We start from the raw sequence: 26,861 nt of genomic DNA, 5'->3' as shown, positions 1-26,861 counted from the left end.
AACATCGTCAGTATTTTTTCATCATCACTAGTTTCAGTTTTAACTTCATACCACTGGTTATTATGAGTCTCAGGAGTCTCAGAGTTTTTATCTTATGTTGTCAGGACTGTGAACTCTGACCACTGCTCAGAGTCTAAATCATAGCATCTCATCTGTCTGCTACAGCACACTGGATCATGTAAATAATATTCATGACATGACTTCATCTATTTTTATATTGTTTTTACAGAATTTCCCTTTAGAATGTCTTGTTGTTATTGCTTGTTGTTGTCATTTTACATTTCACTGCACATACTGTATGAGCATGTGACAAATCAAAAATCTTGAGTCTTGAACAAGAAGCTGGCATTCTAAATTGTAAATAAATTTCTCTCCTGTGTTCTAATTTTCTAGAATTTAAAATATGATATAATATGATAGGTCAATTTGAGCTGCTGTTCACCTACAGCTTCCCAACAGTTAAAGAGCATGAAGGACGCTTTTCTCTGCCAAAATCTCTGTTACCACGGAGATGTGTTGTTTCAGGAGAAGGTGACTTTCAGATGTTAATCAGATAAAAGCAGCTTTCAAGTAGATGATCAGAAACTTAAAAAACAAACACTGCTGTTCAAACTGTATGGGTCGCATGCTCCAATAATAATAACTTTAATAATAAGTCAATATATAATAACACAACAACAACAATGATACATCCAGTCTGAGTAGTTTAGTTGTTACTTTCTAATGACATTTAAAAGTCACAAAATGTTTTAAGCATGGACAACCAAGCACCTGCTTGCTCCGCCCTGTCTACCTGTCCATCCAATCACATGAAATAAAACAGAAAACACCTCCATCTATAAATAGAATCATTAGAAACAAAGTGACAGCCATCATGTCAGTTGTTAGTGTCAGTTTCACAGCTGAACTCTGCTAAGGTTCGTTATTGATTTGAGATTGTACTGGAACTACTCCTGGGGGTTCTGGTGGTTTTGGTCTTGGTGTAGGGGCCTCAATTATATGGAGCGAAGTCAGAGTCTGGAGGAGCAGCTCAGATGTCCCGTTTGTCTGGATGTCTTTACTGAACCTCTGATGTTACAGTGTGGACACTCCTACTGCAGGTATGACTTAGGGTTAGGGTTAACCCACCTGAATGGCCGCACCCGATCTCACCCTACCTGTCCTGTTCTGCCCTGTTTTCACCAATCTTGACTTTACCTGACTTGCAGCTGTTCTGTCCTCTCCTTTCCTGTTCTGCACTGCCTTCCCCTGTCCTTTTCTGTCCTGTCCTCACGTGTTCTGTTTAACCCTGTCTTCCTCTGTCCTCACTTGCTATAACCTCACCTCACCTCTCCAGGTGCTGTGTGCGATCCATGACAATGGACATGCTTGGTCAGCTGCAATGTCCGGTGTGTCGCTGTGCTGTAGATGGAGACAGTCCTCCTCCCAACCTCAGTTTAGCACGAATAATCGAAGTGCTGCAGGTAAAAATACCTGCAATCACTTTACCCATCAAACTCTGTTCAAACACAGGAACTCAAATCAAAACAGATTATAGAAAAGTTAATAAAACATGGAACTCAATGAATCTAAACATTTTCAGTGAGCATTTTTACTTGTGTTTTGTTGACCTTGACAGGAAATGAGTGTGTCAGATGGAGATCAGCAAGATTTTTGTCCTCAGCATGACAACCCTCTGAGCCTTTACTGTGAGGCTGAGCAGGTCTTGATCTGTGGCCTTTGTGGAAGCATCGGTGCTCACCGCGGACACAAAATCACACCTGTGAGTTCTGTGTACAGCCGCATGAAGGTATGACAGATTTACACAGCAACATTACATCTGTGAACTCCATCTACAGTTGCATGAAATTAATACTTTAAATTTCTCACAGATTATTCATGTTTTCTTCAGAGGCTGTTGATGATGATGAAATGACTGATTAATTTATGTAGTAACATTTTTTGCTAATCTGATTTTCATCCAAATATATTTGATCTCCAGCTCAAGGCAGAACATGATTGCTGGCTGGTAGTTAAAGTTAAAACACAACAGTTAGTTGTGTTGACTCAGTGGAGATAAGTAGCCATTATCTCTCATTACGTCATCCAAACAAGCCAAATGTGACCTTTTTATATTTCCAGTTTAACAACAAGGTCACATGCTGTTCATATCAACAACTCACTGGAAATGTAACTGATGTGGCCTTCGGCAGATAATGCCTTTTGTGAGAAAATGGTTACTTCCTGTAAACTGGATGGTCTCCATTTTGAGTCATATTTACAAACAGTTTTTAAAAATGTGTGTTGTGTGGGAACAAGTTGTTTAGAAGTCTCAACTCTTCTCAAACAGAAGAGTTTACAGCTCCTGTCAGAGCATATATCAGAGGGGAGGCTTGATCTTGCTGACTAAGAACTGACTTTTGAGGTGGAAGCAGAGTTGGATGACTTGAAGTGAAACACTTGAGCTTTTCTACCTTTTGGTAATCAAAGCACATTGTGTTTCTCATTCACCCATTCACACACACTAATGGTGACAGAGATACCATGCACGGTTCTTGCCTGCCATTGGGAGCAACTTTGGATTCAGTGTCTTTCCCATGGACTCTTCAATATGCAAAGAGGTGGGGGATTAAATTGCCAGCCTTGCTCTACCATGTGAGCCACAACCACCCAGACTTCAGCAGTTTAGTGAGATCTGATGCTGAAGAGGGACCTTTGGATTGAGTCATAAAAATCTCTTTTCCAATCCTCAGCTGTGGTCATGGTAGAGACTAAAACAATGGGATGATGAGTCCAAGCAGCTGAAATAATCTAGACTAGGAGACAGGGGAGAAACTATAAGACCCAAGAAGAAGACAAGGAAGACCGCTGCTCCTTCAGGGTGAAAGGGATTACCTAAAGTGACTCAACATGTGATCAGGATTCTTCTGATCCCTGCCTATGGAACTTTTCCAGGCAGACTGAGGAAACCCTCAAAAAATTTTCCAGGAGGAACTGGGAGATGGATGTCTACAGCAACCCTGACCTGACCCCAAAAGTGTCTGAAAATAAATAGATAGAATGAAAACTGGGTCTGTAAAAGGGCACTGATCGGACCTTGAATATGAGACATTGAATTTTGTACTTTAATGAGGTAATTCCACAGGAGTAACACATTTCTTCTCTGTCTCTTACAGGAAGATATTTCTTGTCTGATGACAGAATTCCAGCATCAAAGGCATAAAGTGGAGGATCAGATATGTAAAATGGCATACAACAAATCAAGGATCATTGTGGGTTTTGTTTACATTTAGTTTATTGATACTAATTCTGTTGTACTTGAAAGATTTCTTGTCTCACACCGAATTGCGTGCTTGTTTTCTCATCTTTTAACTAAACCAAATGTCTGAATTCCTTGTGCTTGAACAATTTTTAAACTGTTAGGTATTGATGCATATACAATGAGTTCAGCTCAATTCAGACTCTGAGTGTCCATGCGGTATCTTTTATTACCTGAGCTGCTAACCAATATGAATTGGCGATCTTCACTCTCTGTCTAATCAGAACGAGTCAGACGTAATGAAATGGATGATTAGGAAGGAGTTTGGTGAACTTCGGCGCTGTCTGGAGGAGGAAGAGGTGGGGTTCATGGAGCAGGTGGAAACATCAACTACAGCCCTCATTGCATCCCTGCAGAATCAGACAGACCAGTTAAACCAGAACCTGAACCAGCTACAGAAAGTCCAGAATACCCTGCAGGACCTGAGTGACGAGGGGCACCTGGACTTCATCACGGTGCTGTCAAGAATCTCACCGCAGTGTTTGTAGCGCCATTGCTCTGTTTTCAGTTTAGAATAAAATTATTGTTGACAAAGTTAATCTCAAGATTTTTAAATAATATCAGTACCTTCAATACGGATGGTCATCATAAATGTCTTCTTTGTTTGCAGAAGTATGCCTCAATTGCTCCAAGGTAACAAATATCCTGACACATTTTCAGTTAACTGATACAAGTAAAACTTCCAAAAATTAATGCTTACTGTCCTGTTCAGGTTCAGAGAGAGTCATAAGCTTCAGCAGAAGGGCGAGAGAATCTTTAGCACTCTGAACTTCAAACCAGGTTTCAACCACAACGACATCAAACTCACTGTCTGGAAGAAACTACACCGAAAAGTCCTGCCAGGTACACTTTCATCCATCCAATTCAACATCTTATTCATGTAATTGGTGGAAAATTTGTAACTCCTGGTAGATGATTTATATTACACAACAGCTGGTTGTTAAGACTGAGCCGTAAAAGAATTTAGGTCTAGTGGAAACGTTGAGAGACTTACATTCTAGTCTTCCTCCAGCACCAGAGCTGTTGAAACTGGATCCTCAGACTGCTCACCCGATGCTGGAGCTCCATCATGGAAACACCATGGTGGTCTGCGGGGCTCTGCTTCAAAAGCTGCCTGATAATCCAGAGAGGTTCACCTACAGCTACTGTGTCCTGGCCAACCGAGGCTTCTCCTCCGGGAAACACTACTGGGAGGTAAATGTTAAAGAAAGGATGAGCTGCACGTGCATTATAGTTTATAGTATACCAACTGTACTTCTGCTCCCTTTTACTGTCCAGGTGGAGGTGGGCAACAAAGTAAAATGGCGTCTTGGTTTGATCAAAGGAACAACCAATCGTAAGGCCAAGCTGGTGAAGAGTCCAGAGAATGGTGTATGGTTGATCGGGCTGAAGGATGGTGTTTATGAAGCCTTTACTTCACCCAGGGTGGTTTTGCCAGTGTCTACACCCCCTCACCGGGTGGGACTGTTTCTTGACTACGAGGGCAGGGGTCTTACGATCTATAACAGTGACAGTCCAGATGAGCTGTGCTTCATCTACAACTTCAGGCTGCAGGTCCAGGGGAAAGTCTACCCCCTGCTGGACGTCTGCTGGCATGACAGAGGAGGCAACAAACAGCCCCTGGTCCTCAATTAGCCTCAGCAGGAGCATAATGCAGCTCACAAAATGGGGATTATGATATAACTGATAAGGAGTTACTGTCCATCAACAGGAAAAATAAATTTTGATCATGACATGGATTTCATTTTCGTTGCTGGAAAACTACTTTAAATGTATAAATTTAAAAGAGAATTGTAGGACCAACATTAAAAAAAAATGGTGACATTTGCTCCTTTGAAATTGTTAATATTGTTTATACTAAGTGGGATTTGATTGTAATCAAATCAAAACTTATATCAGTTTTTGTGAAGTTTATTTTCACTGCATATGCTGTATAATATGTTGTACAATCTGAGTCAGTCAGATTGTACAATATATTTTTATAAATCCAATTAATGAAAAACAAAAGGAAAGACAAGGTTAAACCCTTATCTCAGAAGCTCGTTCAAACGAGTGTGGCTCATCCTGCACCTAAATTGAGAGGCAGTTCCAGAGGAGTCGGATAGATGAAGGTCTTCTCCAGTTCTACTCTAGGAATTTCTGTGAACTACAACTAAACCTACACTCTGAACGAGAAGTGCTCTACTCATTCATTCATGAAAGCATTCATTTACACATTAATACTTACATCCAGTACTGTTCTTCCTTGTAGGGACTAGTCGAAAAAGAGGAGAAGGCTCTTGCACCTCAGACCACCCCAGTTGAAATAATGGATATAGATGGGGAGGGGGGCGGGTGGGCGGTGACAGGTGGCAGGTCACTGTACAGACGAGACTAAGCAAGAGTTTCACAAGTGGCACCTAAACTGTACATGTGACAGGTTAAAAAAATCGATTTAAAATAAATAAATAATCAAAAGTGTATTACACACAGGTTAAAAAAGCAGAACTATACAAAGGTTTAAAAGCTGATAGAAGAATTCATGAGTAGTTTAAAAACGAGTTAAAAGGGATTTGTAATTCATAATTAACTTGTGGACATGATTGTTACATTAAAAACATTAAGAGTTTACAAAGCTTACAATATTTACAGATTATTGCGAGTTTGATGATGCATGATCGATTGCTTTTGTCTGGCACTGTGTTCCCGCTTGCACTGTCGAGCTCTGTGTTCTTTTGAATAAAGCCAAATGGAGGAAAGACGTGTGTCTCGTCTCTCTCCGGGTTTTTATCATAAAAGTTCCACAAACCTCTCCCAAACTCGTGGAGCAGAGGGCACAACATTTGGAGGCACCGCTGGGATGTTTAGTGAGAGAAAAATCCGCCAGAAGTAAGTGGGAGCTCAAGCTAAATATCCCTCATCGAACCCTAGCTTGCTAAGCTAGCATCGGAGACGCGAGGCACCGAAGGCATTCACCGCAGCTCTGTCAGCGAGTGCAGCAGGTTGTATCTCGTGCGCACAGCCACCACTAGAGGACACCATTGTATCACAAAGCTAACAGAAGCCCAGTTGAACTGCTTTATGCCCGAATCTCAGATGAAAATGGAGTCGGAGCTGGAAAAAGTGCAGCTAGAAGTCACAGGTGCTTTATATGGACTAAATATTGAACAACTGCTAAAAATATGTAATGAGCTAGAAATTCCTGGACTGGAAAAAGAGAGGATTGCAGACAAAACTCGAGGCCAGCTAATAACAATTATCACAAGCTATGTTGAGAGAGCTGAGCTTGAGGACGAGAGAATGTCTCATTTGCTCAGTATCAAAGACTTGATTGAAAGTATAAAAATGCCTGAGTTGGAGCTAGTAGATGAGGATAAAGAGAGAGAAGACCTGCAGAAAGAGGTAAACGCCCTACGGACGACACTTCAAGCTAAAGAGGAAGCCATGAGTCAGCTAATGAGTAAGAAAATGAGCCTGCAGAATTCACCAATAAAGAGAAGAGTGCCAGTGTCCCAAGATAACTACATGTGGCGCAAAGACTTTAAGATTTCAGGCCAAATAGGTGAGCCAGGACAAAAAGACAAGCTCACATTTTCAAGTTTGGCCAGGCAAATTGAAAGTGGGCACAGTAAAGGCTACCAAGAGGACGAAATAATTGATGCGGTAATTCGTGCCATCACGCCAGGTCTGCAGCTTAGAAGTTACCTGGAAGGTAGAAGTGATCTGACTCTTCCCGCCCTACGGAGGATCCTAAGGTCTCACTATCAGGAGAGAGGGGCCACTGAACTGTATAAGCAGCTTTCATCTGAGGTACAGAGTAGTAAGGAGACGCCACAAAACTTCCTCCTGAGAACCATGGACCTTCGCCAGAAGATTCTCTTTGCGTCCCAGGAGGCTGAGTCAGGTCTAAAATATGACCCTGCCCTCGTTCAAAGTTTATTCATGCACACCATCCTAACAGGATTGCAGAGTGACAATGTAAAGAGTGACATGCAGCCCTACCTTCTACAGCCCACCACACCAGATGAAGTTTTGCTGGAGAAAGTAAGTGTCGCCTGTGCAAATGAAAAAGAACGACAAGACAAGAAGAAACATGTTGTCCCCCAGCGAGCGACCACTGTGCATGCTGTTCAGCCCAGTGACACCCCAGCACCTGTTGAGAAAAAGACTGTCCAAAAACAAAGCCCAGCCATCCCGACATCCGATCTGCTGTCAGAAATTAAAGAGATGCGGTCAGGGATGGTGCTGTTAGAGGACCTGCGAGCTGAGGTGTCCCAAATCAGAGAGACCATGCAAAAGTCTACAGCTCCAGCACAACCGACCAGTGAAGGACCTGAGGACCACTACCCAGCGCAGAGCTTCACACCTTATACACCATACCAACTGGATCCAACTGCTCAGCACTACTACCCACAGCGGGTCCCTGCAGCCTTTCAGCAGCACTCCCGATCAGCTCTTCAGCCGTACCACCCAGGACCAGGCCTGGCACCGATGAGAGGCACTTCACAGTTCCAGCAGCGCTTCGCTCCGCAGCGGTACTACATGCCCCGCCCACAGCAAAGGTGTTATTTTTGTATTCAAGCAGGTGAAGAGTTCTGTCAGCACTGTTTTCGGTGTGGGAGCAGTGAGCACTTTCGTGCTGGATGTAAAGCACCGAGGCCAGTGAAACCAGCCAAGGGTAACACTTTAAACTAGGAGAGGTCACCCCAGCGGGACATGGTGTGACCAGTGACATTAAAAGGTCCCAGTGTTGTTATGGTTGTACTACACAAGGTGAAAGTCAGAATTTAAAATGTTGTTCTGTGTGTAAAGGTGCCCTTTACTGCTCCAAAAAGTGCCAAGGGGAGCATTGGCCGGTACACAAAACCAAATGTAAACCCTACGCTTGTGGTGCTCTTCATGAGGGAGGTAGGAGGTTTTCTGAAAAACGAGTCAAAAATAAGATGTGTGAAAAAGACAAAATACCCTCAGTCAGACAGTTAGTGGGGAGTAAATGTCAAATCAGATGCTTTTTGAACAACAAACAGGTTGCAGCACTTTGGGACTCTGGTTCACAGGTTTGTGCTATTGATGAGTCATGGAAAGAGGCTAACTTACCTGAAGTACCCCTGAAAAATGTGAGTGAGATTATTGACCCAAACGAACCCCTCCAACTCGAAGCAGCTAATGGTACAGATATGCCATTTGTGGGATGGGTTGAAATGCCGTTTAAACTTACCGTCAGTGACCCTGAGTTACTCATACCGGTTCTAGTACTTAAAGGTAACCAACAACAGTGTCCAATTATTGGATTTAATGTTATCGAGTACTTGGTTTCTGAAAATATGAGAGATGATACAGACTCAGGTGAAAAAGAGAGATTTCTGAGAGCAGTGGAACTAGCTTTCCCACATCTCAAGAGAAGCAAAGCAAGAACGTTCATAAAAGCAGTTAGTGTGGGACAAGCACATGAGTACAATGTGAAAACAACAAACGAGAGAGTGACTGTACCCAGCCAGAGTTCAGTGTTTATTGAATGTAGGGTGCAGGTTAAGCCATTTAAAGAGGACATTACACTGATTTTTGAACCCTTTGAAAACCCGCAATGGTCAGATGGTTTAGAATTCTGCGACACGCTAGTTTCGGTGAAAGCAGGGTCCACACCAAAGATAACTGTAAGTGTGCAGAATCCTACAAACCATGACATTACACTATCAGGGAGAACAACTATTGGTACTGTGCAGTCAGTGAGGTCTGTTTATTCTGCCAACATCTTCAATAAAGATCTCCCGCCTGTGGCCATCAGCAAGATTAATGTCCAGGACGTCTCAGGATGCACTCCCACCAGTGAGCAATGGGACCCTCCTGTCGACTTGTCCCATCTGGGTGAAAGCAAAAGAGAGACAGTTCAGCAGATGCTAAGAGAGGAATCAGCATCATTTTCAAAAACTGACGATGACATTGGGTGTGTGAAGGATCTACAGATGGACATTTTGTTAAAGGACACTGAGCCAGTTTCGAAAACATATCTTTCTGTACCAAAGCCACTGTACAGAGAGATGAAGGACTACTTACAAGACTTAATAGCACAGGGATGGGTGGAAAAGTCTACTTCCTCTTATTCGTCTCCTGTTGTATGTGTAAGAAAAAAAGACGGTTCGCTGCGCTTATGTATTGATTACAGGGAGCTGAATCGTAAAACACACCCGGATCGACACCCCATACCCCGGGTACAGGACGTGATGGACAGCCTGGGGGGAAACACCATCTTTTCACTACTGGACCAGGGAAAGGCGTATCACCAGGGGTTTATGTCCAAGGAGAGCAGACATCTAACCGCCTTTGTGACCCCCTGGGGCCTTTACGAATGGATAAGGATTCCTTTCGGCCTCATGAACGCGCCAGCTGCGTTCCAGCGGTGTATGGAACAATGCTTAGAAGGACTGCGGGACGAGATATGTGTTCCTTATCTTGATGACGTTCTCGTGTTTAGCAGAACTTTTGAGGACCACGTCGAGGACGTCAGGAGAGTTTTACGACGTCTCAGAGACAATGGGATAAAACTAAAACCCCGAAAATGTGACCTGTTCAAACCAGAAGTAAGGTATCTAGGCAGGATTGTATCTGCCGAGGGAAGCAAAATGGACCCGGCAGACACCGCTGCAGTAAGAGCCCTGAAAGACAAGCAACCAGGTACTGTTGGTGAGCTCAGAGCAATACTTGGACTGTTAAGCTACTACAGGCAGTACATCAAAGATTTCTCTCGTATTGCTAGTCCCTTGTATGACTTACTCAAAGCTCCTTTGAAAGCAAAGACTCAGTTAAACATAAGGAGAAAGACAATGAAACAAAACAACAATGTGCCCTCAAGTACGCCTATTCAATGGGGTGATACACACCAGTCAGTCTTAGAGCAGTTGATAGACTGTTTAGTTCAGCCTCCTGTTTTAGGTTTTCCAGACTTTACGCAACCCTTTATTTTACATACAGATGCCTCTAACCAAGGTTTAGGAGCTGTATTGTATCAAAGGCAAAGTGGCAAACTCCGTGTTATAGCATATGGGTCTAGGACTCTAACTGCAGCTGAGAAAAATTACAACTTACACTCAGGCAAGTTAGAATTCCTAGCTCTTAAATGGGCTATTACGGATAAGTTTCGTGATTACTTGTACTATGCACCGTTCTTCACTGTGTTTAGCGACAATAATCCGCTTACTTATGTTTTGTCGACAGCTAAGTTGAATGCTACAGGGTGTAGATGGGTTGCGGAACTTGCCGATTTCCGTTTTACAGTGAAGTATCGCCCTGGAAAAGAGAACATAGATGCAGACAGTCTGTCTAGAATGCCTTTAGACATGGAGACTTATATGGAGAAATGTTCAAAAGAAATGTCATATGATGTTGTGAGTGCAGCTATACAAGCAGTTGACCATCAGAATGGATCTAGTGCAGCATGGTCTATGGGTATTTCAGCTAAGAGTGCCACAGTGTCAGTGAGCATGCCCATAGCTCCACTTACTGTAGGACAGATCAAACGAGACCAAGAAACCGATCCTATGGTTGGACAGATTGTGAAATATAAACTGACAGAGACAAAACCCTCAGGTTCAGAACTCAAACAGCTTAGTCCACAGGTTGTGTGTCTTTTAAGAGAGTGGGACAAGTTACAGTTTAATGACAGAGGTGTTTTATACAGACAAACAACAAACAGAAAACAACTTGTGCTACCTGAAATACATAGGTCGACAGTGTTACAAGAACTCCATGATGAAATGGGTCACCATGGCGTAGAGAGAACTACTTCTTTGGTACGGGACCGTTTTTACTGGCCCTTCATGCAAAAAGAAATCGAGGACTATGTACTGAGAAAGTGTGTGTGCCTTAAGAACAAGAGACCAATCCGTGAGACGAGAGCACCACTCACAAACATAGTTACTACTCAGCCTTTTGAACTTGTTTCTGTTGATTTTTTACATTTAGACAAATGTAATGGTGGCTATGAGTATGTACTTGTTCTTGTTGATCATTTTACACGTTTTGCCCAGGCTTACGCCACCACAAACAAGTCTGGTAAGACAGCGGCAGACAAGATCTTTAATGACTATGCTTTAAAATTTGGATTTCCCCAGAGGCTTCACCATGATCAAGGTGGTGAATTCGAGAACCAGCTTTTTGCCCAGCTGAAGGAGTATTGTGGAGTTTCAGGCTCAAGAACAACGCCATATCACCCAATGGGAAATGGGCAAGTTGAGCGCTTTAACCGGACTTTGATTCAGATGTTGAAAACACTCACTGAGAAACAAAAGAGTAACTGGAAAGATTCTTTAAACAAACTGGTCTATGCTTACAATGCTACTAAAAGTGAAGTGACAGGATTTTCACCTTTTTACTTACTTTATGGACGGTCACCCCGGTTACCAGTGGACATGTTGTTCTCTTTATCACCAAACGATGATCAGTGTGATGGTAACCATCAGAACTACGTGCGAAAGTGGAAAGAGGGTATGAAAGACGCTTATGAGATCACCCGAGAGAATGCAAACAAAGCCGGTGCTCGGAGTAAGAGACTTTATGACAGTAAGCTAAGGTATTCTACCCTGTTACCCGGAGATCGTGTTTTAGTGAGGAATTTGACTCCACGTGGGGGTCCAGGCAAACTGAGAAGCCACTGGGAAGATGTTGTGCATACAGTGGTTCGTCAAGTTAGCAAAGACATTCCTGTCTATGAACTGAAACCTGAGAGGGGCAAGGGCAGATCCAGAACTTTACATCGCAATCTTCTTCTGCCATGTGACCATTTGCCCTTAGAGACTTCTTTGCAGCCCCGACTAAAGAGAAGGACTTCTCCGAGATCAGCTGAGATACCAGGAATCCACTCAGAAGAGGATGACGACGACGACGATGAGTATTATCCAGTGCCATGCCTCCAGAACACTCGCCCCGACTCACCGCAGCCTGAGGGGACCACACAGTCGACTCACCAGGAGGACAACCAACCTGAAGAGGTGCTGCAAGAGTCCGAGCCTGAAGATGCAGAAGTTAATGAACCCCCAGAGGATAACATTGATCAGGTAGAAGACCAACCAGTGGAGGTAAGCCTTCCTTCTCCTCGCCCACCTGCTTCTCCTACCCACAGTGATCAGAATGAAGAAGTGACTTTGAGACCGAGACGTGAATCCAGAAAACCAAAAGTTTTCACTTATGACAAACTGGGTACACCTGCTTGTTACAACATTCAAGCGTTTCCATGTTATCCAGAACATACTATGCCATGGGTCTACAGTGTTCACCCTTATTATTTCCAAGAGTTCTATGCACAATGTTGAAATGGGTAATCATATTTAGCTAAAGTTGAGTAAATGTGTTTTCATTAGGCTCATGCTGAAAGATTATATTAGGGGTCATAGGTCATTAAAATTGTGTTTACAATGAGACTACGGTGACTTAAAAGAGAAAATAGACTGTTTTGGTTTCTACCAGTATACACATGCTGCATTTAGTGTTGAAATCAACATTTGAGACTGTGAATGAGTTTTCCTCAAAGAAACAGAATGTATGAAAAGAGTTCCAGTCTGTAAACTTTGGTGAATGAGTTGAGGTTTGAATATGCGCTTAACTTGAAATTTGCACTATGATAGTGGTATTACCCAATATTTCATGTGTCCTGATGTTGGGGACAACATCTATTTTGAGGGGGAGTATGTGACAGGTTAAAAAAATCGATTTAAAATAAATAAATAATCAAAAGTGTATTACACACAGGTTAAAAAAGCAGAACTATACAAAGGTTTAAAAGCTGATAGAAGAATTCATGAGTAGTTTAAAAACGAGTTAAAAGGGATTTGTAATTCATAATTAACTTGTGGACATGATTGTTACATTAAAAACATTAAGAGTTTACAAAGCTTACAATATTTACAGATTATTGCGAGTTTGATGATGCATGATCGATTGCTTTTGTCTGGCACTGTGTTCCCGCTTGCACTGTCGAGCTCTGTGTTCTTTTGAATAAAGCCAAATGGAGGAAAGACGTGTGTCTCGTCTCTCTCCGGGTTTTTATCATAAAAGTTCCACAAACCTCTCCCAAACTCGTGGAGCAGAGGGCACAACATACACACTGTATGATCCACAGAAGCGCTTGTTAGTAAAACGTTTGACCCAAAGCTCAAAAATGTTCTTGAGACCTCGATAAAAATGGTCAGTTACATACAGTACCTAAATACACATGGCATAGCACCAGCATTTAATAAACATCTTTCTGAAAAGCTCAAACAAATGTGTGCTTTCATTGAATATTGATAAAGCCACTCGCCAGAGCATGGACAAAATTCTTAATGTGCTTGTTCAATTTTTTGATGATGATGCAGCCAGAGTAACTCAAGAAGTAGAAGATATCAGAAAGAAAGAAGAAAGTGACAGCAGTGGCGGCAGGCTCTCCAGAAGCGTACGCCCGACCAGCGGCTCCAGTGGTCCGGCCAGCGATGGTATTAGCCCAGCTGGCAACGGTGGTATTAGTCCAGCTAGCAATGGTGGTGTCAGCCCAGCCGGCAGGGGTTTCAGTCCAATTAGCAGGGATGATAACCCAACTAGCAGTGGTAGCAGTCCGCTTAGCTGTGGTGTCAGCCCGGCTAGCAGTGGTAATGCTTGGAGGCAGATCAAGCCCACAGCTAACATCATACCCACTGTGGGGTTCCTCCTGCCGTCTCTCCGCCGGGGCTCACAGTTGCTGTCCGGCTTCGCCATGGCGTGGACGTCTCTGCCGTTGACTGGATAGCGGCGGACTTACTGATATGTGCTGAAGATTTCAAGCATAACACACTGTATGAATGCTTTCAGTGTTTCAGACTCCTACTGGGATGCCGTACGGTACTGTGAACCTGCTGCATGGTGTCGGTCCAACCGAGACACCTGTCACCTGCCAACCTCTCAGATCCAGCAGTCCATGCTGATGTAGGCTATATCATATCATGCATTGACTGCTGCAATTCCTTACTGACAGGCCTCCCCGCATGCAAACCTCAGCAAATGATCCAGAATGCAGCAGCATGTCTGGTTTTCAACCAGCCAAAAACAATACATGCACCCCACTGTTCAAATTACTTAACTGGCTTCAATTCAATTCAGTTCAATCCAATTTAGTTCTATTCAAATTAATTCAGTTCAATTCAATTCAATTCAATTCAATTTTACTTATGTAGCTCCGATTACAATTCAGATTGTCTCTACAGATTGTCTCAAGATGCTTTATAGAACCCATATGGCCTGAACCCCCAGAGCAAGCCCCAAGGCGACAGAGTTGAAGCCTGCACAAAATTCAAAACTCCTCCACCTTGTGCCTCCTCGGAGGATAGCTAATAGATAGAGACTCTAAACACCTGGTTGAATATCCTTCAAAATAAAAGCGCTCTCAATTAGAACAGGAAATAAGATAAAACATGTAAGAATATGCAGACATTACTAAATAAAAACACCACAATTTGCGTTCATTCTTATCTAAGTCTGTCAAATCAAACTTGGCTATCTAGTATGTCATGCTCCACAGTATGAACTCTCCGCTCTGCTGTTGCATTAAGCTACTCATTCCAGAAGTGATGCTGATCAATAGTGACTAGCTCCAGAAGACTACTCCTCAATCTGCTGCTCTGTATGTGATTACTAAGTAAGAAATCTTCTTAGAAGTTCAAACTAAATTCTAATGGATTCAGATGAGCAAGGTAAAATTGCTTCTTACCAAGGAGAAACAGAATTGCAAGCGTTGCAGCTCTAGCAAATTAGCTTTTTCAGTCTTCTCCTAGGAAATTTCAAGGGTAGACACAAGAAAGAACAAAACCAGTGGAAAATTTCAGTGTGCCAGAGGTCAGTGGCAGTGAACATGAAACTGGTTCCTCTGCCTTCCATCCTGTTGAAAGCCACTGATAGCAGCTGTGAGAGACAGAGGTACATGAGACGCAAAATCACCTTGAGCTGAGGACCTGAAAATGCACAGTCACACACAGAAATAGCACTTTATTCAGGAATCTTTATTTTCAAAAGGCAATCACTACATTTAATGTAATGGTTGCACAAGAGATGCTGTAGCAAAGTCTGAGTACAGAGCATGTGCTTCTTGTGCATCTTAGCACAAGCAGTTAGAAAACAGAAAACAAAATGCAATGGTAAGCGCCATCCTCTGGAGCGTGTGGTGGTTTACAATCAACACCATATAAATCATAATATAGCTTTGCAATAGAGCATGCCTTTTTTTGTTCCATGTCTCAGTTTTCTTTAAAAGCTTTGACAATTTTGTATATTTTGGAAGCGTTTTTAAGACACATGTAGTCCTTGCTTTTGCTGCATTCACACTAGCCTAGAGCTTCACTTAGTACTGCGAACAGTAGAATCAGACTGAGAGTCTACATAGAGAAATAGTGAAAATATTAACATGAGGCTGTGGAATGTATGCAAAAAACAATGTGAGCATCATAATATCATTGCAATACAGTCAGTGGCACAGTTTACATATTTTTAAGCATTTGATGTTATTTCCCTCAATGGTACACGGCAAGTGTGTAAATGTATTATACTTTTACATTGCACGCTTTAATGTCTTAAGATACTTGTGATGGCCACTTAAGGTTGGCTGCAAAAAATAAAAAATAAAAAATGCAACTACAAAGTTCCATTTGGTGTCCAGACATGTCCCAAGGAGCACAATTCTTTTCACACTAGTTTTGATTCTCAGTGCTTATTTTTCTTCTTTTCTGTGTCTTTTGGGTGACTTTTAGAATTAATTTTAGAGGTTTTAAAGCTTCTAGAGAAGTATGTTTTGGAGCATTTTAACTTGATTAACAAGTGTCTCAGCCTGTCAGTAGTTATGGTTGATTGGTCCAACTCAGTTTCTTTCAGCTGAATTTTCAAGATTGTAGATGAGGAATACGACCAAATACAAACTCCATAATGTCCCTTCTGGAATTCATGGGTGAGCCATATGTCCATGTTTTGTGACAGTTTGTGACTTGAGTACAACAAAAAGTACACATTGCACTCGAACAGCAATTGCAGTGTGCTTTATAATCTGTAACTCATCCCGTGCGTCATTGGTATTGCCTGTACAGCATGGAACAGACCCTCTTTTCGCATTATGGCTTATCTTTCAGTCTGCTATAATTCATTTTCACAGAGCACGGTAAAGCCATTGATACTTCATCCTCAAAAAATGTGAATACAGTACTTGTCAGACAGTTTCAGTGACAAACAGGAGGACAACAAGCCCTGAGATGGTGTCCAACGAGGTCATGATCTAGCTTTTATTTTTGGACACTGAGAAACCACTTTAGGTTGGGGACCATGCACAAACAACATGTGACATGTTATGTATCCTTTTCATTCACATAAATTTTACATTTTAAGAATTTAGTTAAGAATAGCTTAAATGAAAAACAACATGACAACAAAACATATAGTGAAAGTGTTACATTTAAATTAAGCTTCATTTGTATTAGCATCCTACTCTACCACAGCAGCTTTTTTGAGTGATTTATTTTTTCGTTCATAGGTGTGTGTATGACTTAAAATTGAGTCACATTTGGAGTCACAGCATCAAGGTGTAGGTCCATGTACTTGTCAGAACTTGCTAAGGTATGTGCAATCATCTCTTGACATGACACTTCATATTAGAGAGTAGGATTTCATGTTAAGTGCAAGTGTCCATAACTTGACTCAGAAGCCAATAATACAGACTGATATGCAGAGTCAAGGCCAATGATTAACACATTTTTCATGAAAAACATGAATCCAAAACAAAATAAACAAAAAACCACCATGGAGCGTAGCAGTATATTCACTAGTGAGGGTGTGTGTGCATGTGTGTAGATGGGGAACAGTATGATGTTAGTATGCAGAATGTTGTCAATCAAACAAAGATGTGCAGAAGAGAAAAGTTCCACTCGTACTGAGGTGGGGTGGGAAACCACCAGGTCCAGGCAACTCGAGCCGTCCTGATGGTCTGCTCTCACCACCTAGTGCAATATAGAATTGGATCATATAGACAGGCTAGACAGGCATCAGACCATAACATATGGTAACACTTTTGTTCAGTATGGAGAATCTGCCATACCAGCAGTTTCCCTCCTTAGATTCCCTCCAAAGCAGCAGGTACCAATCATCAATAAGTTTGGTTCCTATTCGTAGGCACAAAGTCCACACTAGCTCATGTAATGGAAACACAATCTATCTGCGTATCTCTCTGTATTTTTAGTTTTACCTCAGTAACAAGTGGTGTGTGGATCCTGAGAGTATAAACAGTAGCTACGTGTTGGATGTAGATTAAAATCCAAAATACACACTGGAAGCAAAGCAAACATAAGCAAGCACACATAAGTTTCAAAAGTACCATCATCATTTCACTTACATATGTACATATGCACAATGTATACAAGACACACAACTAGCCTACAATTTGTCATACAATTTGTGGGTGATGCACTGTATGCTAACATGAAAATAGAGATATTTAGTGAGCACTATTCTTTCAATCAGAGATTCCAACTGGAATTTCATATCCCTCAAGGCTATACATGTGGATTTTAGCAATTACTACTGTATGGTTGAGTACAGTATCACCATTATTGAGGGAAATAATGACCACAGCTGCAAAAAAAGAAAAAATAGGTTGTTCTGCTTTAAATATCTGTTTACTGACATTTCTTTTTTTACTTTAATATGACTATCATTTGGCATAGCACAATTGCAGAAACCCTACCAGGTCTTGGATTTATACAACACAATCAGATCCATAGGGCACAGTGTATATGTGAACATTACAGTGTATAGACCAAGGGGACATATGTTGTCCTTGCTTAAGTACACACAGGAGAAAGGGAGACCAAAGGCACTAATGGTGGTATTTAAACATTTTGTTATGAGTACACACAATCTATGGGCCCATCTGAATATGCAGCTCTTTTGTATCAAGTGTTTTCTCCCTCTCATTCTCTTTGGTCTGCTCTTGAATAAACCCATTCTGTGGCTTGCAAGCTTCCACAAACAGTGGAAAATCAGACAAGCTGGTGTTGTATTCTTTGTCTTCATTCTCATCCTCTTCTTCGTCCTTCCTTTTGCCTTCATTTGCAGTAAGTGTGCTGCAGTCAAAAGTAGGCGTGCTGCAGCCATAAGCCTCACTGTGAGGCCGGCGTGCCTCATCTGGTATGTTTTTCTTCAGGTCCCGATTCCTGTTGCGCTTGGCCAGCTTGGTGACGGAGCCCAAGCGGTTGAAAATGTTGTCCTCAGACGTGGTCTGGTGGTTGGAGCGGCGGTCGCACTGCTCGGCCCCCCGCAGTCGAAGGTTGTTGAGCTTGGTGTCGATACTCTCTTGGGAAGTGGTCTTGTAATTGCTAGTGTCCAGGCTGTTAAAGATAGCACGGCGCTCTGGGGAAAGCATGTCCAGGGATACAGCGCGCTGGTCCAGGCCTAGTTGCCGTCTTTCCATGCTCCTGATGGTGGCAGCTCGCTGCAACTTGTCATGGACCTCAACGCTCATACGCCGGCGTGTTTCCCGGAATTCTGCTCTCACATTTGCTTTCCACTCTGCTGCATGAGCCTTGATCTCTCCAACCTTGGCAAAGACAGTTAATAGTATTAAATACATTCTATGTGTACTACTGTCTGTTCAAAAGCAATGTTGCAGCACAGTGATAGTGAGTTTTTTTTAAAGATAAGAAGAGGTGCACAAGTAATCCGTATAATTTTCACAGCGAAATATCACAACTATGACAAAACTCAAACTGAACGGTTACACATGATATCAGCAGATCCCATCCAAAGGATCGGAAGTTGAATAATGGAACAAAACATAAAAACAATATGCCTGAAAAACAGGAAACTACATGTGCTTTCTGAGTTTCCTCTTGTCTTTTCTATTTTTAAGACTTACCAAACAATTTCACCTTAGATTTCCTTTACACATTATAATATTATATCAACTTACTCTAAAACAATCGTTTGCCATGCATAAGTTTAGCAGTTGTAACTTTTGAAAGAACAGATTGATTGCTGTAGTCATTTATCATACAACATGTGTCAGGGCTCCCTCCCCGGTCCCTGCATCAGCCCCCACCTGACCTCCCTTCATTCTTCCTGTTTTCTCCTCGTTCCACCTCTTCATTCTCCCTCTTTCTATGTCACCTACCTCACTCTCTCTCTCTCTCCTGTGCCACTCCCTGTAGTGGCTGTAACCAATTATTTCCCATCAGCAGTAACTCCAAGCAGCAGTGGCCCTGCCCTCTGGTCTCATCACCTCCACAATAAAAGCCAGCTTCACACTCTACTCCCTGCCAGATTGTAGCTTCTGCTCACACATTCCACTGGTCACGCTGCCTGTGCGTCCTGCTGAAACAATCCTGCCAAGCCTCTGGAGTATCCTGCCGTGTCCTACCCCCGGTTTAGCCACGCTCTCCTTCCAAGAGCAGACCGGCTCCCACCTGGCCCAGCTCCGAGCCGCCCCTGCCTCTCTGCCGCCAACTCCCTCCATCCAGCGGTTGCGCCTCTGGATCGCCGGTCCCCCGGAGCCAGCCACCGCCCCCTTCCAGCCCATAGTGAGTTTAGTTCGGTTTCTCACTCACCCTCTTTAGTTACTCCTGGTGATTCCCTATTTCTTTAGTTTGAGTTAGTTTTCATTCCCTGACCTGGTTCTTCCTATTCATTTGTGAAATAAATTCTGTTATTCTTGCACCGGTCTCTGTCGTGCTGTGTACTCTCTGCTTGGGTTCTAATCCGTGCCGTGACAACACGTGTGTTGTATTCGAGACAAGATATCCATATACAAATCAGATCACATATTAATGCAAGCCAAAGACAGGATCTTAATCTCAAAAGGTATTCCCAGAATAGTCCATCAATCAAAAACTAGCTCTGAACTATGATGCCTGATAACTTGTAATAGAATAAGGATGTCTGATGTTACAAGGCAAAATGATGAATCAATTCACAAACAAAATTATGAATAATTTATGTATACTAAAATGATTATGGGCTGTGATGTAGTATATACGAATTCGCCACAAGATTAAAACCATTTGTCTAATATTGTGTATGTCCTGCTAATTCTGCCAGAACAGCTCTGACTCACCACAGCATGGACACACTACCTCTGGGTGAGACTTGTGGTGTTTGGACAGTTTGGAGGCCAGGTCAGTGGCTTAGACTCTCTGTTGTGCTCTGTGAGGCATTCCTAAGCAGTTTTTGGCGAGAGAAGGACTTAAGTCTCCTACTGAAGAGGCCCCTGCTGTCATTGCCACAAAGGGTTGGGCTTGGTCTGCAGCAATGTTTGAATGGGTACTTGTACTTATCAAATAAATATCCACATGCTAGAATGCAGAACACTATTGCAACAAGATGGTCACTGTTATTCACTTCACCTGTCAATGTTGTTCATGTTAGCATTGATTACGAGAGCCTACCTCTTCTTTTGTCTTTTTGGACAGCACTCTCAGCCAGTCACCAATCATATTTAGCACTGCAGCAAAGTAGGCCAGACCACCCAGGATCCAGAACCACACTAGGGGTCGGTACCACTTCCGGTACTCAATCCTCCGGTCTCCACCTGATCAGAAAACAAAAAATTAATAAATGTGGACAGTACCCCTTGCAGCTGGCAGCACGCACTTCCCTTTAAGGAATTAAGCTCAGACAGCGAAAATTTATGTTTTGTTCTGTAGTTATAGTTAGCCGTCAATTTGACAGGAGGAGACACTCACAACATAAACCAGCTCCTGAACTTCATTACAGGATTCTGCTTTAATAAAGTAATTAACAACTACATTTCACATTAGGTGAATGTCAGAACTCCTCAGTGAGGTTTTCATCCACCACACATAAATCTGTCCTCCATGAAATACACAATCACATAAGACTGGAAGTTAGTAAAATCAGGCCTGAGTGGAGCTGTTGCTTGAAAGGAGGACGTCACTATCTGAGCCTCATCATGCACAAGCTGTGGAATTCGCAGAAGCTGTGTGTAGAAGTTAATTTGCATAGTTTTTTTTTAATGGTGGTAGTAAAGCAATCCATATATGAACACACCAGAGCAGTGACTCTCTGAACTTACTTCTGCTTCATTAGCTTCAACCATTTTGAAAATATATGTGACAAGATATAACTGCTATTATATCTGGTAGTTAGTTTCAACGCAAAATCTGGACCAGGTTGTGTTACCTGGAACTGGCTGCTGACCCAAGGCTCAACAAACTAGGGATTCTACTTCCCAAGTGAGGGAGGCCACAAAGCAGGTTTTGGGTAGAATGGGCTCAGGTGCACAGGTGGAGCCTTCAACAGAGAGGTGGGGCAGGGCATTGGGCTTAATATTCCGGGATCAGTTTGACAGCCAGAAACTCTCGGTTTCCCACATTATAATTCTGTTCCGCTGGTGAGAAACGGCAAGAGAAGAACACACACGAGTGTAGTTATTGGTCAACGGGTGAACACTGGGAGAGGACAGCTCCCATGCCTGTGTCAGATGCATCTGCCTCAACGATGAACTGGAGTCCAGGGTCTGGCTGGACCAGGATGAGGGCTGAGACAAAACAAAGCTTGAGGTCCTGGAAGGCTTGATCTGTGTCTGGAGTCTACTGGTAGGTGTTTGGCTGTAGAGGTGAATGCAGTGAGGGGAGCAGTGACCTTACTATAGTTTTCAATTAAGCGGTGGTCGAAATCAGCAAAGCCCGGGAATCTTGGGAGCTCTGTGCGATTCACAGGTTGGGGCCAGTCTTTTACAGCTGAGAATTTCTGTAGATCCATCTTTTTCCGTCCCAGGGAGATGATGTATCCCAAAAAGGCAACGGTAGCTTCAGGAACATCACGAATGATGTGTCCAGTGGGCTTTAACAGATGTATGTGCAGTGGCCTGAGACTGCATAGAAGAATTTTCTGTCTGGTATGGACTTTCTAGATTGTTGCCTCCATTTTCTACATGTGTAAATTGTAGATTGAAAGTGGAACTTTTCCCCTACAGCAGATGAATGTGAAACGAATTGTTTATCATTCTGCACAATGAACTCAACAAATGGAATAATAATATGCAAAGCATATTTTTGATTGGAGAGGCATTTTAACAAACAAATGCACTCAATCAGAATAAGTTATCCAAAAAAAGTATATTAAAAACATGTTAAAGTAATTCTACTCCAAAAGTATTTTTGATCCAGTCTTTAAGTGAGAGAAAGGGAAAGAGAAAGGACTAATGTATTAAATCCAAAGAGATGGCCTCTGTGGACAGAAAGACAGATTTGTGGAACTAAATGTATGGATAACTGATTGATCAGGGTTAAACTAGATAATCTGTATGGCATGACACAGTGAGAAAAAGGGAAGAGTTTCTTCTATTTTGGACTGCCTGGTTCTCTACTTTTGCAATGGTTAACTTGTGAAATTTACATTTCATAAAGGAATCTAAAATCCCACATATTTCACTTCACACATTTTTACATTTTTCTACACAGGTGTATCCTGTAAGGGATACTATGTCTTACCAACTCTTCTTGTCATTTTTTATTATTTTGTATTCTTTATTATTCTATTTTGATACTGTTATTTTCAATTTTGGGTTAATGGTGGAGGTAATCAATCCTCCAGTGTTTGGTATTTTAATCCCGGGGCCTATTTAATACCAGGTTTTGGTAGCCATCCCTGTTTGGATTTAATTAGGGCTTGAGATGTGCTTGTGCTCTTGATATTATGTTTCTCATAGTTCAAAAGAAGCATCAGTTTCATTTGTGAATAACTGACTATGAATCATAAGCACTCACCTGCCACATAATCACCTATTCCAACCGTTGTCAGAGTAATGACGACAAAATATGTGGACTCCAGAGCTGTCCATCCCTCAATGTGTTTGAAAATCACTGCTGGGATGGTGACGAACAAGATGCACCCAGCCAGAATGAAGAGAAGGGTGGACGCCACACGGATTTTAGTCTGACTGATCTGGTTGTGTTTATTCTGTGAGAGAAAATGACAAACACCCACACATTGTATAAGCAGCAAAAGCATAATGCCTGCCTTATTTTCAAGAGGGTTCTGACTGTCTTCAGACTCCAACAATATCATGTAACAGGATTTTTTTTTTTTTTTTTTAAATTTCATCAGCATGGCCACTGACTATGAGCCCTCTGCTTGCAATATATGATGTGCTTCCTTGGTGGTAAACATATACTCTATGTTCCTTTTATAATCCGTGCAAGTCATTTCTAGGAAAATCAATGTTTTACATTTATTGACGTGTTCATACAGTGTTTGTGTATGCATTTCAGGCACATTTCTTTAGTTGTCTGCCTCATGTCTGACATAGACAAATACTTAGGACTGAATCAATAAAGCTTTGTTGGCTGCACAATGACTGATACTTTATATGCATTATAAACTTGTAACTGTGACTTGAAGTGAACTGACACTCTTAACATCTATCATTTCCCAATACTGGCCCTCTGCATAGAACTTTGAGCAGTATCCCGGACATTTTGAAAGACATTTCCCAGGGGCAAGCTCACCACACGCCTGCCACTAATCTGGATGGCCACTGAACAAAAGCAGATATTTTGCATTTCTCTCTGTATAAAAGGATCTAGCATGTAGCAAGAGCAAAGAGGACATTTGATGGAAGTCTCACAATAGTGTTTCCTTATTATGCTAGAGTGCTTGAAATGCAACAATAGAACTTTAGGGAATGTAACAGCAAGCTGGATAAACAATTTTGCTGGTTAAGGTGTTCTTCATCTGAAACTTTATTTTATTCTACTTTTTGATAGCTGTGTGTCGGGCAAAGTATATAATAATTGTTGCTGTTGATGAATTTATCCTGTAAGTATTTTAACTATCAGGCACCTATTCTGATATTTTGAGATACAGTGAGATAAAATAAGATAATCCTTTATTGCTCCCACGCCAGGGAAATTTACATTGTTACAGCAGCAACAAACATATGTATAATACTACTACTACTACTACTACTAATTATAATAATAATAATAATATGTACAGGGATGAAAATGAAGTGTTAATACACTGTAGACAATAACAATACAAAGTGGCTTGTAAAATATTATTGAAAGTGTAAGATGCAGCAAAAATTCCTGTGCAAATTTTTATTGTGGTCTGAGATGATGCTGATGATACAAGTCTGAGTATTTTTACTTTGTGTCTGCACCACAGAAAGATGGAGCCACTGTAAAACCCCCAAACAAACACACACGATTTGTGTTTTGCTTATTGGATGGATAAAGCTAATAACTGTATTTTCTGAATGCAGCACTGCAGAATTATTTGCCTTCAGTAAGTGAACCTCAAATAAAACCTAATACAGCCCTCAGTCTGGGTACAAAGATTTAAGCAAATGTCATTTCAAGCAAAACATACAGCTGTCATTAATTGTAGGATGTCCAAAAAATTGTGCTTAGTGTGTTTGTTTGGGTTAAATTGTCCTGTTGTCTATTACTGTCTTTACTTTAAATTAAGGGATTACATTAAAATACCAGCAATATAATTTCCAGAAAGCTGAGTCATGGATGAAAGATTTACAGTATGACTCACCCGAAACATTTTCTCCACCTTGGCAATGCTTTTGACAAATATGGTACCTAGCTGATCTCCGACACCTGCCAGCAGGAATCCAAACAGCGGGATACCAAATATTGCATACAGAATGCAGAAAATCTTTCCTCCTTCAGTGCTTGGGGCAATGTTACCGTACCCTGGAGGAGAACAAGGACACAAATGTGGTTTTACAGGACAGCATGAAGCACATAAAAGCACCAGGCAAAGTTACAATTTTTAATGGACATACCACATTGCATATCAATTGTTGTTTCTAACTCTGAAAACATGTCAGATCAACCCCATCGACACTCATTCCCTTCTCTCTTCTACAATTGACCTTTTCTTAATACTCATTCCAGAATCAGTTCTGCCTTTGTGTATGTTTTCTGATACCACAACTGTGCAGTCACTGTTTTTTTTAAAAAAAAAAAAAAAAAAAAATCCATTTCTCTTCAGAAACCTAAAACAACACAGCTAAGGATAAAAAACAGTAGACACTGGATCATATAAATTCAAAGATGCATTATACAATGCACTGCTCATATTGAATTGTAGAACCCTGTTCTGTGTGAACCACTGAGACATGCCACTGTCACAGTACCTATGGTTGTGATGACAGTTCCAGCAAAGAAGAAGGCACTACCCAGATCCCAGTGGCTGGAGTTGTAGGAGGTATCACCGATAGGATTTACTCCAGCATTCACAGCCTCCATAGAATGCTAGGAAGAGAAGCAGACAAAGAGGCACATAAGAAAAGCTTGATCTCACTGTGCTTTGGATTCAACATCTTGCTGGAATGATAAACTCCCCACTCTTTAGTGTCTGCTGGCTGGTCACTTTGCTGCTGAATTGGTGTGTTTTAATTTGCATTAAAAATAAATATAAACATAAAGGAATACACAATTAAGCTAATTTCTTATTGTAATACTTCTGCATCGTCTGAATTAGCCTCAAGCATTTGTTCCCTTGTGGTTTAAAGTTGTTTAGCCTATCACGATAGAGACTATCCATCCATCCATTATCTATACACTGCTTAATCATCATTAGGGATGCGGGGGGCTGGAGTCTATCCCAGCTGACTCAGGGTGAAGGCAGGGAAAACCCTGGACAGGTTGCTAGTCAGCTCTACATATACAGACAATCACACTCGCATTCACACAGTTTAGAGTTACCAATTAACCTGAGCATGTTTTTGGAGTGTGGGAGGAAGTCGGAGTACTATAGAGACAATTTTAGTCAAAATAAGTAATATTTGGCTTATTCTAGCGGGAATATCAAGCATTTAAATTTTAACACTTTTCATGTCTCTTAACATCAGCATGCCTCTTAAGTCAGTATCGATTGTCAAAATAGGTTACATCATGGTGAGTGATCCTATCACCCACTGGTAAAATTACATGTAAATCTGTACAGTACTGAAAGAAAGTGGCATTTCTATTTCTGTTAAATAAAAACAGCCAATAGTGGTACTGATGTTGTTCAAAAAAATTCTCATCTGCAACACTACCGAGTTATTGGCAATAGAAACCCTGCACTACATTACTATATCCATTTCAGTCATTATAGTACTAGGAAGCCTCAGTGAATGGGACACACTTGGCTACTGTCCAAAAAATACTACTGGATGTGTTTTTATTACAGATATATCCTGATGTCAGTACTGGGACCGCCAGCGTCAAAGGGGTTTAAGATTCTGAGGGTCATTTTCTGCCTTTATTTAAATAGCTGACAAATGTGGAGAGACGGAGAAAAGATGATACGTAACAAAGGTTAACCTAATCTAAAACCATGACAGTTGTAGTTGCATGGCATCAGCTTTAAATCCCCCGACTAACTACTAGTTGTGGTTTAATGTAATGCAGTTTTACATTATGGGATGTATTATGAATATTTTACAACATTTGTACAATCTTCATGGCCAACGCATAAGTTGCTTGATGTTGCCTTGGAAACCTACAGTTTTTGAGGTGCCATCTTAATGTTGCAGTGGACACATTAAATTTTCTTTACTCAGAAAAAAATCATAAATTCAACATGTTGT

The 26,861-nt window shown here is 41.6% G+C and overlaps 2 protein-coding genes across 5 annotated transcripts in view; one reads left to right on the top strand and one right to left on the bottom strand.

Annotated features, from left to right (window-relative positions):
* The first annotated feature begins 859 nt into the window (after positions 1 to 859).
* On the top strand, positions 860 to 5,702 carry LOC111574106 (E3 ubiquitin-protein ligase TRIM50). 4 transcript variants are annotated; one of them, XM_055015642.1, is made up of 9 exons: positions 860 to 1,100; positions 1,337 to 1,463; positions 1,619 to 1,789; positions 3,156 to 3,251; positions 3,523 to 3,753; positions 3,912 to 3,931; positions 4,011 to 4,141; positions 4,311 to 4,492; positions 4,577 to 5,702. In XM_055015642.1, the coding sequence occupies exons 1-9, from the start codon at positions 1,000 to 1,002 to the stop codon at positions 4,931 to 4,933; spliced, it is 1,416 nt and encodes a 471-aa protein (XP_054871617.1). In that variant the 5' UTR covers positions 860 to 999; the 3' UTR covers positions 4,934 to 5,702. The 4 variants fall into 4 exon arrangements, with proteins under 4 accessions (XP_054871617.1, XP_035807943.2, XP_054871618.1 ...); XM_035952050.2 differs by having other exon boundaries at positions 861 to 1,100; positions 3,909 to 3,931; positions 4,577 to 5,700; XM_035952051.2 differs by having other exon boundaries at positions 960 to 1,100; positions 1,209 to 1,463; positions 3,909 to 3,931; positions 4,577 to 5,701.
* A 9,553-nt stretch (positions 5,703 to 15,255) lies between these two features.
* The window catches only part of kcnk10a (potassium channel, subfamily K, member 10a), a 33,769-nt gene continuing 22,163 nt past the window's right edge, over positions 15,256 to 26,861 (bottom strand). Inside the window, exons 3-7 of the mRNA XM_023278546.3 lie at positions 25,422 to 25,539; positions 24,815 to 24,975; positions 23,035 to 23,227; positions 20,692 to 20,834; positions 15,256 to 18,848 (exon numbers count right to left, since the gene is read on the bottom strand). Coding sequence (XP_023134314.1) covers positions 18,171 to 18,848; positions 20,692 to 20,834; positions 23,035 to 23,227; positions 24,815 to 24,975; positions 25,422 to 25,539 — 1,293 coding nt within the window. The 3' untranslated portion in view covers positions 15,256 to 18,170. The remainder of the gene's footprint in view (positions 18,849 to 20,691; positions 20,835 to 23,034; positions 23,228 to 24,814; positions 24,976 to 25,421; positions 25,540 to 26,861) is intronic.

Source organism: Amphiprion ocellaris, chromosome 12 (assembly GCF_022539595.1).
Source record: "Amphiprion ocellaris isolate individual 3 ecotype Okinawa chromosome 12, ASM2253959v1, whole genome shotgun sequence".
NCBI classification, from domain to species: domain Eukaryota; kingdom Metazoa; phylum Chordata; class Actinopteri; family Pomacentridae; genus Amphiprion; species Amphiprion ocellaris.
Note: the sequence above shows the minus strand (reverse complement) of the source record. Positions and strands in the feature narration are given on the sequence as shown.

What these genes read in the sequence shown, in the direction of transcription:
- LOC111574106 (XM_035952050.2), top strand. Translation starts at nt 1,000, where the DNA reads ATGGAGCGAAGTCAGAGTCTGGAGGAGCAGCTCAGATGTCCCGTTTGT. An exon ending in TGTGGACACTCCTACTGCAG is followed by an intron (nt 1,101 to 1,336) that starts GTATGACTTAGG and finishes TCACCTCTCCAG; the next exon opens with GTGCTGTGTGCGATCCATGA. An exon ending in ACACCGAAAAGTCCTGCCAG is followed by an intron (nt 4,142 to 4,310) that starts GTACACTTTCAT and finishes GTCTTCCTCCAG; the next exon opens with CACCAGAGCTGTTGAAACTG.